The sequence below is a fragment of the Mizuhopecten yessoensis genome, unplaced genomic scaffold, assembly GCF_002113885.1.
Source record: "Mizuhopecten yessoensis strain PY_sf001 unplaced genomic scaffold, ASM211388v2 scaffold431, whole genome shotgun sequence".
NCBI classification, from domain to species: Eukaryota; Metazoa; Mollusca; class Bivalvia; order Pectinida; family Pectinidae; genus Mizuhopecten; species Mizuhopecten yessoensis.
The window spans coordinates 1455461-1467764 of record NW_018403543.1 but is presented as its reverse complement, the minus strand read 5'-3'; the positions used below and the strand labels follow the sequence as shown (position 1 = coordinate 1467764).

Here is a 12304-nt window from a genome sequence, read left to right as displayed (position 1 = left end):
TGACTTTATACAGGAGGTATATATGTCCTGTGCTGACTTTATACTGTACATGTGTTGACTTTATACAGGAGGGATATGCCCTGTGTTTCCATTTGTTTTCACACTTTCAATATCCCTTGGTAGAGCCAAATGGTAAGACCTAACCGCAATTTTTTGTGACATGGCTAACTGCTACATAAGAGTTAAGGTATCGATCCGATTGATAATTAGTCCATAATGAACTCTGCTAGTCATCCATTCTTCAGTCGTATAAAATTGCCAACATTGTGTAATTGTATTCCACTCTTCTTCATTTAATAATTCTACTTCTATCGTTTTTGTGTCCAGGAATAATAAATGCCTGTCACTGCATAATGATGGTTTCCAAATTAACACCGCCCTACCTAACCTGGAGACTGATAAATTATAAGACTAAACTCACTTGGAGTTGTCTGCCCTTTAACCATACATAGATGACTTGTGACCAGTAGTTAGCTTTAAGTGAAATACGCACGCTGACTAAAGTCACCAACTCAATAATGACTAATATTTTCATGTTGTGTTCAACACTTTCATTTGGTCAACAATTTATAGTTTATAAATAACAGTATCTTATACATATCACCGACTCTTTCACAATTTTTTAAAATTCCTACTATACCCCTCTCTCAATTCTCTTTTAAACCATCTCATAATAACTCATAGTGGTATTAAATATTCAAATAACTCGTCATAGCCAACAATTTACTCTCAGCTTGTTGTTTAAAATACATTATATAGAAGGGAACGACAAATGTGTAATGTTTGAAAACTTAAATTTATTCATTCATAGGAACTAAAGTTCTGTAATTTGCAGAACGTCTCAAAACGATCAGATCTAATGAAACATGTTTTATTAGTCCCCTACCGGTGAAACCGGGGGGACTATAGTTTTCCCCTCCGTCTGTCCGTCCGTCTGTCTGTCTGTCCGTCTGTCTGTCCGTCTGTCCGTCTGTCCGTCTGTCCGAAGAGGTTTGTCAGCACTCTAGAGCCTTCATTCTTTCATGGATTTTAATCAAACTTTACACACATGTAAAGAATTAAAATATCTTCAACAAGTTCGAGTTTCAAGGTCATCGGATTAAGGTCAAGGTCATTATAACTATAAATAAAAAAACTTTGTCAGCACTCTAGCGTCTTCATTCTTTCTTGGTTTTTAATCAAACTTCACACAGTCATAAAGAATTAAAATATCTTCGACAAGTTCGAGTTTCAAGGTTATCGGATTAAGGTCAAGGTCACTATTACTATAAATAGAAAATCTTTGTCAGCACTCTAGCGTCTTCATTCTTTCTTGGATTTTAATCAAACTTCACACAGTCATAAGGAATTAAAATATCTTCGACAAGTTCGAGTTTCAAGGGAATCGGATCAAGGTCAAGGTCAATATTACTATAAATAGAAAAACCTTGTCAGCACTCTAGCGTCTTCATTCTTTTTTGGATTTTAATCAAACTTCACACAGTCATAAGGAATTAAAATATGTTCGACAAGTTCGAGTTTCAAGGGAATCGGATCAAGGTCAAGGTCAATATTACTATAAATAGAAAAACTTTTTCAGCACATTAGCGTCTTCATTCTTTCTTGGTTTTTAATCAAACTTCACACAGTGAAAAACAAAATAAAATATCTTCGACAAGTTTGAGTTTCAAGGTCATCGGATCAAGGTCAAGGTCACTATTACTATAAATAGAAAAACTTTGTCAGCACACTAGCGTCTTCATTCTTTTTTGGTTTTTAATCAAATTTCACACAGTCATAAAGAATTAAAATATCTTCGACAAGTTCGAGTTTCAAGGTCATCGGATCAAGGTCAAGGTCACTATTACTATAAATAGAAAATCTTTGTCAGCACTCTAGCGTCTTCATTCTTTTTTGGATTTTAATCAAACTTCACACAGTCATAAAGAATTAAAATATCTTTGACAAGTTTTCCATTGTTGTGAATTCCATTCTCATTATTTCAATTTATCTGCCCCCAACAACTTTGTGGAATCAGCTTGAACAGGATGTAAAAAACATTTTTAGCATGATTGAAAGCAAAAAGAGAAGTGTAAATATCTCAAAAGTGTTGATCATTGGTGATTTCAATGCAGATTTTACCAGACAGCTGAAGTTGGCTGATCTGATGCTGAAACATGGCTCAAGTCAGCGCGTTACAGAGCCTGCTCAGGAGCTTGGATCAGTTTTGGATCTAGCTTACACAGACATACAAGCATGCAGTATACATAATACACCTGTTTGGTTCTCAGATCACCATGTTATAACTGTGGTTGTAAAAGCAACATAAATATAAGTAAATGTAAAATTGTAGCGCAAAAACCAGCAGGAATGTACATCTGTGTAAGCTAGTCCCAAAACCATTCCATACTGACTGTTATTGCATTTGACAATTTTACAATTGTTTGCCGTATTCCAGTCACATTTATGAATGTTGTTTTATGGAAGTGGGTTAGTGTTGCCTGAAATGGCCAGAACTACCAAATAGCTATTAAAATGACAGATTTTCTTATTTTTATTGAAATTCCACAATTTTTATGAGAATTTACAGCAATTTTCCTTATTGTTAAAAAATCTACTTCGTCACATTTATTTGATAGGTATTGATGTTGAGGAAATGGGTGCACCAGGATAATTAAAAAGTTTGTGTTAATTAATGTTAAATTGCAAAGTTTGAAACTCATTTTTGTTGAAACATTTTAAATATGATGCAGGAAAGAAATAAGTATTCTGTATACAGATTAAGTGGGGGCTTTTTGCTCTGATTAGAGTATTGTACCATAGGCTTATACCAGTAATACCACCCACCTCTAACACATAAGCTGTACATTATATATGCATATTGTAGTTACATAGAAATCTGCTATAAATAAATAGTCTGCACTAGTCTATTTCTTCTTTTTTTTTACACCCCTACCTCAGGGCTATTCCAAGAATACATACATTGAACAGGGGGAAAGCACTAATTCAATTAATAAGGTATGATGCCACGGTTCTAAATATAACCCAGTTTTTATAAGTTCCCTACCGTAGGGGGGGGGGGGGGGGGGGGGGCTATAGTTTTCCTCGCCATCGGTCTGTCTGTCCATCCGTCCGTCTGTCTGTCTGTCCAAAGAGGTTTGTTAGCACTCTAGCATTCTTCCATGGATTTTAACCATACTTCACACACTCGTAAAGAATAAGAATATATTTGACAAGTTCAAGGTCATCGGGTCAAGGTCACTGTTACTATAAATAGAACATCTTTGTCAGCACTCTAGTGTCTTCATTCTTTCATGGATTTTAATCAAACTGCACACACTCATAAAGAATTAAAATATCTTCGACAAGTTTGAGTTGGACAGGTTCGAGTTTTAAGGTCAAATGGTCAAGGTCACAGTTACTATAAATAGAAAATTTTATTTAACATTCTTCCTTGCCTGTTTATCAAACTTCACACACTTGTAAAGATACCTTTACAATCAACAAATAAGATTTCTTAGTATTTTTATTCCCTTACCGGTGAAACTGGGTGGGGGTGGCAGGGAGGGAGAAGAAAACAAGAATACCTAAAGTTTTCCTCGCTGTCTGTCCGAAGAAGTTCGTCAGCACTCTTGCGCCTTCATTCTTTCCTAGTTTTTAATCAAACTTCACATTATTGTAAAGAATTTAAATATCTTGGACAATTTCAAGGTAATCGGGGCAAGACAAGGTCACTATTACTATTTTAGAAAATCTTTGTCAGCACGCTAGTGCCTCATTCTTTCATGGATTTTAGTCAAACTTCACATTATTGTAAAAAATTTCAATATATTGGACAAGTTCAAGTTTCAAGGTACTCGGATCTAGGTTGAGGTCACTGTTGCATCTTAATAGATTGCGGGGGCCGGTAGGGGACATATATTGCTTCAGCAATACTCAGTATGCTTGTTTTATTTACAATGAAAATATGGATGTACCTACACCATGGAATATTATGTTCAATAGATATTCATGAAAATATTCTTTCTTGATAACATTTACAACCTAGTCTCTTACAGCATGATCCAGGCTCAGAAAAAACCTCCCAAAGAATGAAGAAAGAAATATCTAGATCAGTAAACGAACCTCTGAAAAGTAAATGATTGAACCTGAAATTTACAGAACTTTAGTCCCTATGAATGAATAAATTTAAGTTTTCAAACATTACACATTTGTCGTTCCCTTCTATATATAGTGTTTTAAACAACAGTGAAAAATCTGAGAGTAAAAGGTTGTCTATGACGAGTTATTCGAATATTTTATACCATAATGAGTTATTGATACATGTACAAATGCATACTTTTTAAATTATTGTTCGTTAAGGTAAAATAAAACAAGATAAAAATAAAATTATTTCACCAAAATTAATAAAAACATTTTTTTTTTATTATAAATATAAAATGCAAAATAATAAAATTTCTACATATATAAAACAAACTGTTTTTCATTAATTAGAAATGAACACTGAGATGCAGACATACCTACGTTACATACTATATTGTGTTTTTAGTACTTTGTACCCAACTGTTTTTTCAACTTAAGAGAAATTAAAAATAGAAAAGCTTGCCATACCCAGATTGACCCTCCCAACTATGCAATTTAAATCTGCCAGCAGTAAGCGTAATATAACAACTCTTTGGTGTAGTTTTTACAATTTTAACAAAATTAATCAAACGGCTATATATGTAATAAATCGGTTTATATTCTTACCAAAAGCTACGGATACACTAAAAGGCGTCTGTTTTACTTCGCCTTTATTTCGGACTGGGTTTTATAACGAAAGGAATGTTAATCGGTGTGATTGATGAGATGTGCACACGTAAAAAAATCAAAAATGTGCATGAACAAGTCATATACATATTATATATACTTTATATGATATCACTTTATATGATAGTGCATCTTGCGCAAGAATAGGTCCTCTACATCAGCGTTCCTTGTCCGCGATGCTCTCAGCGTAATTGCTGCCTTCGGCTGTCTTTAGCCGAGGGGACTATTGGTTTTATATAAAGCCATATTTTCAATTATAGTATATCAATTTTATCTTCTTGTAATATGATGTATATGTACATGTAACTGTTCTGTTTCACTGTGTCTTGAAAATTTGACAACCTAAACTTGTCCACACTGTTGGAATTACTCATTGCCCCATATTATATATAAGATATGTACATGTACAAATTTTCAAAAATGTATATTTACAAGTCATATAAGATATGAAATGTGCACATATGCAAATGGTCAAAAATATACACGAACAGGTCATATATACATATTAGATTAGAATGGCCCCTGTCTCTAGAATATTGAATCAATTAGGAAAAAGTTAACTCTAATAATTTGTATCACTGGGATGTCTAGACTGGCTACCAGCCCCTAAGTTTTTATGAAAGATTTCCTGGTTGCATTTTACTTATAGCTTATCTCCCACTAGGATCAGACATCCAAGTGATACTTTTCTGCTTTTATTAGAGTTAACTTTGCCCTAAATAATTCAATATTCTAGAGACGGGGCCAGTCTAAGTTCTAAACTAGGGGGAGATAGGCTAGCAGTAAAGTGCAGCCAGGAAATCCTTCATAAAATCTTAGGGGCTGGTAGCCAGTCTAATATTAGATGTACATGAGAGATGTGTACATGTACACATTTTCAAAAATGTACATTTACAAGTCAAATACATATTAGATATGAAATGTGCACGTGCTCACCATATACATATTAGATGTAAAATGTACAAGTTATACCTAAATCGGATATAAGATGTGACGACCGCTACCGTTGTATATTGTCTCTTGGAATTTGGTTAGTGTACTACTGGCAATCAAAAATACCCATCGTGCAGGCAATTCATGTAGAGAACTAGACTAGGATGAACGTAGGCACATTTTTAACTGTTATGGACAGACGTATGTAGACTCATTTGAACGAAGTATTTGATACGACGGGGTGTCCTTTCAAATTATTGCTGAGCATGCACAACTTGAGGTCACGCACTCCTATGACCCGAATTGTGACCCTGATCTGACTGGGGCACTGTGTATGTGGACTCGATCGGGGGTCACAGAAAAGTCAGTAGTCCCTGTTAACGGACATTCTTACCAGTCACAGGACAGGGCTGACGTTAATATTATTGTTTCTATTTATAGTTAGAAAAACTGTTCTTCAGTTATGTAGAACACATGTGCACTGTATGCAAAGATGATTCATAGACCCGCATTATACACGCATTCCACTACTGCTAGAAATAAAACAGTTCGTCTGCTTATACGTTCCCGTCTGTGTTGGATATCATATCGATAGATCTGATGTTAATTCATAAATTCCATTTTTTTTTGTATAACGTTGAATCATATTTTGCAATGTCCTATATTTCACCGATTCCTATTTCAATTTAATTACGATCTGTATTTAGCCGACTCAATAACAATTACCTGTATGAAAATTGACCCAATAACAATTACCTGTATGAAAATTGACTCAATAACAATTACCTGTATGAAAATTGACTCAATAACAATTACCTGTATGAAAATTAACTCAATAGCAATCACATGAATTACGTTGAGTCCATACATTGTATATACATTTTATAACACATGTATTACATTGGCTAAATAACAATGTCCTGAGTTTCGTTGACCTTATATTAACACCTGTATGAAAATTGACTCAATAACAATCACCTGAGTTACGATGACTCAATAACAATTCATGTACCTGTATTTCATTGACTCTATAACAATGTCAAGGGTGACGTTGACTCCACAAATACCCGAGTTATTTGACTAAATAATAAAAACAAATCCTGTGTTACATTGACGCAATACAATGACCTGTGCCACGTTGACTCAATAATGCGTTTGCACCGGAGTTACGTTGACTCAATAACAATGTCTTGTGTTACGTTGACTCAGTAACAATGTCTTGTGTTACGTTGACTCAGTAACAACGTCTTATGTTACGTTGACTCAGTAACAATGTCTTGTGTTACGTTGACTCAATAACAATATCTTGTGTTACGTTGACTCAGTAACAATGGCTTGTGTTACGTTGACTCAATAATAATGTCTTGTGTTACGTTGACTCAATAACAACGTCTTGTGTTACGTTGACTCAATAACAATGTCTTGTGTTACGTTGACTCAATAATAATGTCTTGTGTTACGTTGACTCAATAACAATGTTTTGTGTAACGTTGACTCAATAACAACGTCTTGTGTTACGTTGACTCAATAACAATGTCTTGTGTTACGTATACGTTCACTCAATAACAATGTCTTGTGTTACGTTGACTCAATAACAATATCTTGTGTTACGTTGACTCAATTTCAATGTCTTGTGTTACGTTAACTCAATTACAATGTCTTGTGATACGTTCACTCAATAACAATGTCTTGTGTTACGTTCACTCAATAATAATTCATGTACCTGTATTTTATTGACTCTATAATGATGTCATGGGTTTCGTTGACGCCATAAAACTTGAGTTACTCTTACTCAATAAACAACCCATTTTTTACAGTGACTCAATAACGATGACCTGTAGTACCGTTGACTTATATAATATCCTGTATTGAACTTGCTCATAATAACAATGTCCTTGTAGCATTGACTCACTATAATATAGTCGTGTCGGTATTCTTTTACGCGTGATTTACGTTTTAAAAACATACAATTATACAGTTGAAGTGAATACAAAATGATATACTTCGACATTCGTTTCTATGTCCTTGACAGAAATAAAAGTTATTATTATATCCCGGAAAATTTCTTACCGCGTGCAACGCACGTGTAAAACTTCCGTGCATTGAAAGACGTAGTGAGTACGTGTCGACCTACTCTCACACTAGCCTAGAACGTGGACAAACTTCCAGCTAGGCATGCGTTTACATGGTGTGTACATAATGACCTACTAACACCACGTTTTAGTACGAACATCGACACCAAAGCTCGTTCTGATAAAGAAAGAAAATACATACTTACCCCTAGATTTTATCTACATATGTTGAAATAAAATAACACATATTAATACACATTTTTTTATTATATCTGATCAATTTAAATAATATACACCGATTGACATTCACTTTATACACGAATAAACAAATAAGTTCAAGTATGCCGATAAACATTTATCTTAATATGAACAAATATGATAATGTATAAAGATGAACATATATCTTTATTTGATCTTATAAAAATAATTTATATCTGTAGACATTTTTTCGTTATAGGCTGTAACAAGATAATATACACCGATAAAAAGCGTAAATCTTTATACAATCAAATCAAATAGTATACACCTATAGACATTTATCTTTATATGATAAAAAATAAAATAATAAACGCTGATAAACATCTTTTTTATTTAATTAAATAATATTTTACAGACCAATAGCCATTTATCTTTGTATGATCAAATAAATTAATATTCACCGATAGACGTGTATTCCGTCTTTGCGTATTGCAGAGTTATCTTCTCTTGTGAGCAGGTATTTATTGTTACGTCATTGGTTTGTGTGAGAAAATTACGTCGTTTTCTCAAAGTTGATGACGTTACTCTCACAAACAAATGACGTAACAACCAGTACCTCCTCACAAGAGAAGATAACTGCAATACGCAAAGACTTTATATGAAAAAATAAAATAAGGGCGATGTAACACACTTGTCATTCCTTAACATATCTGTTTTTGAACAATAATACATGTGCGTATATGTATTATTTTCTAAGAAATAAATCACGTGTAACGTTTTTCCAAAAGCAAGCCCCCCATTACAAAAATGAAACGTGTGTGTCTTTTGTGACTTGTCAATGATGAAACAGATTTGTTGAGTGAGGGTACACGTGTGCAAATACATACATACTCGGGTTTCAACACACATCACACATTCACGTTTTACTAGCTCACGTGATAAATGTTTGCATGCGAAAAAGAACAGTATAACTGAAATCATTGGACGATATATATGTCACGTTCTCTTCTACGCCCTGGAGTTGACAGGAACGTACATTGAATAGCATAATAACAATAATAATGGTTTAAATAAGGATACAGCTTATTAATGACAATAACGAAATAAAAAAAACCAATAACAAACTTTTAATAATAATAACAACATATCAGGTAAGATAACCAAACATGCAACGATAACAAACTGTATGATTTGGCTACATTTGACATATGTCAGGTTGGGTTAGGTCATCCTCGATATCCAGGGGTTACGCTCACTTTCGCTCTCTTCACCCCTGGATTATGTCAGCAAAATTAAAGGCTCAATGTGCAGCACCTTGTGGATGAGACGAGAAGACTAGTTTGGTCCTTTGATGTACATCAAAAGAATCTCGCGGTCGCGTAACGGCAAAAAATGATAGGCTTTGAAGTCGAGCAAGGCTCCTTTTTAATCTTCAAAGGACAAGTATCAGCCTAGTGATTGGTCGTTTTTATTTTTACCTGGCACCAATCAAATAGCTTAGAACACCGTTGTTGGTTATACAGTTGTATTTGGTTTGATTACTCTTTATTGTGTTTTAATAAAAATAGCGCAATGTATGGGTTTCCTTGTAAAGCCCTCGGTCTGATATTGGGTCCTTGGGCTGATATGGCATGTGATATAAATTTTACCGTGTGCTATTCTCTATTTAATACCGCAATGCATGGCTTTCTTTGTAAAAATTATTTATCAAAGCTACATGTATAGTTATACGTTAAAAAATGTGTCCAATGCGTGGTTACAATTTTGGACAGTGGTGCAGGAATCCTTAAAATAATTTAAAAAGTTGGCTGTAGGTACATTGAGACAACCTGCATACCAATACAATTTAGTCTATATAACTATTAATCAAACTTGTTAATAAAGAGGTATATCTCGTGTATACGTAATGAAAATAAGACATAGTTTTCATGTTTTAAAGATGTTGAAAACTCTCCAATTTGTTGTAACCCTTTCTATTATAGGTAGCTAACCTGTTCCCCCGCCTACAGTCGACAGTGGTGGCCCTGTACTGTGGCCTGTTCGACTCCTCGTCTGTTATGCAACAGCTGATGAAGGTACGTGCCACAACAGATATATTAATCATACAACAGCAAACGAAATCGATATTAATAATATTTGAGATTTATGTTGTTTTAATGTCGATTTCAAACGGACGAAGTTATGTAACAGGCTGTGTGAAAATTTCAGGATATAAAACACACAAATTACAAACATATATAGAACATAGTGTTTTCAGATAATAAATGTTATTTAAGGATTGGAAAGCGGTTTATGATGAGAGTACACTCCGGTTTTTGTGTGTTATATCTCCATAACATGAAAAATATATTCATGTTAATCCTTATAATTTAATCTACTTTACACAATCCCTGTGGAATAGACTTTAATTGATGGATTCTTTTCTCTTGGAAATTATTGCGCTGCTGTATAAGCCAATCAAAAGCGACGTTCCTAACGGCGACGTCATTATTTTTTCGTTATGGGCTGATATCATAAATTTTTAAGCCAATGAAAATGCTTATTACAAGCAAGATTAAATCATATATATAGAGAGAGAGACCAGAGTTCAGATTATCGAAACTGAACGGTATAGATATCTAGACCAGAGTTCAGATTATCGAAACTGAACGGTATAGATATATAGACTGGAACACAGACTATATCAGATACTGAACGGTATAGTTATCTAGAACGGAGCACAGGTTTTCAGATACTGAATGGTATAGATATCTAGAACGGAGCACAGATTATCAGATACTGAACGGTATATATATCTAGAACGGAGCACAGATTTTCAGATTCTGAACGGTATATATATTTAGAACGGAGCACAGATTTTCAGATACTGAACGGTATAGATATCTAGACCGGAGCACAGATTTTCAGATACTGAACGGTATAGATATCTAGAACGGAGCACAGATGTTCAGATACTGAACAGTATACATATCTAGAACGGAACACATATTTTCATATATTGAATGATATAGATATCTAGACCGGAGCACAGATTTTCAGATACTGAACGGTATAGTTATCTAGAACGGAGCACAGATTTTCAGATACTCAACGGTATAGATATCTAGAACGCTAGAGATATATAGGATGGGAAACAGATCAACATATATATATATACGTAGACAGGATGCAAACATACTGATATAGGACGCTAGAGATATATAGGATGGGAAACAGATCAACATATATATATACACGTAGACAGGATGCACACATACTGATATAGAACGCTAGAGATATATGGGATGGGAAACAGATCAACATCTATATATACGTAGACAGGATGCTCACATACTGATATAGAACGCTAGAGATATATAGGATGGGAAACAGATCAACATCTATATATACGTAGACAGGATGCTCACATACTGATATAGAACGCTAGAGATATATAGGATGGGAAACATATCAACGTATATATACACGTAAACAGGATGCACACATACATATATAGAACGCTAGAGATATATAGGATGGGGAACAGATCAACAAATATATATATATACGTAGACAGGATGCACACATACCGATATAGAACGCTAGAGATATACGGGATGGGAAACAGATCAACATATATATATACGTAGATAGGATGCACACATACTGATATAGAACGCTAGAGATATATGGGATGGGAAACAGATCAACATATATATATATACGTAGACATGATGCACACATACATATATAGAACGCTAGAGATATATAGGATGGGAAACATATCAACGTATATATACACGTAAACAGGATGCACACATACTGATATAGAACGCTAGAGATATATAGGAGGGGGAACAGATCAACATATATATATATGTTGATCTGTTCCCCCTCCTATATATCTCTAGCGTTCTATAACTGTATGTGTGCATCCTGTCTACGTGTATATATATATGTTGATCTGTTTCCCATCCCATATATCTCTAGCGTTCTATATCAGTATATGTGCATCCTGTTTACGTGTATATATACTTTGATATGTTTCCCATCCTATATACCTCTAGCGTTCTATATATGTATGTGTGCATCCTGTTTACGTGTATATATACGTAGACAGGATGCACACATACAGATATAGAACGCTAGAGATATATAGGATGGGAAACAGATCAACGTATATACATGTATATACGTAGACAGGATGCACACATACTGATATAGAACGCCACACGTGTACATGAACACAATACCGGTAATTTTGTTTTTATACGCCCGTCGAAGACGGCGACGTATTATGTTATCACGTGAGCGGGCGGGCGGGCGGGCGGGCA

At 34.5% G+C, this 12304-nt stretch overlaps 1 protein-coding gene across 1 annotated transcript in view; it reads left to right on the top strand.

The window, feature by feature from the left end:
* LOC110449147 (solute carrier family 43 member 3-like) overlaps positions 1 to 12304 on the top strand; it is a 51116-nt gene that overhangs the window by 20443 nt on the left and 18369 nt on the right. The window contains exon 4 of the mRNA XM_021495804.1: positions 9974 to 10066. Within this exon, the coding sequence (XP_021351479.1) occupies positions 9974 to 10066 (93 nt within the window). The remainder of the gene's footprint in view (positions 1 to 9973; positions 10067 to 12304) is intronic.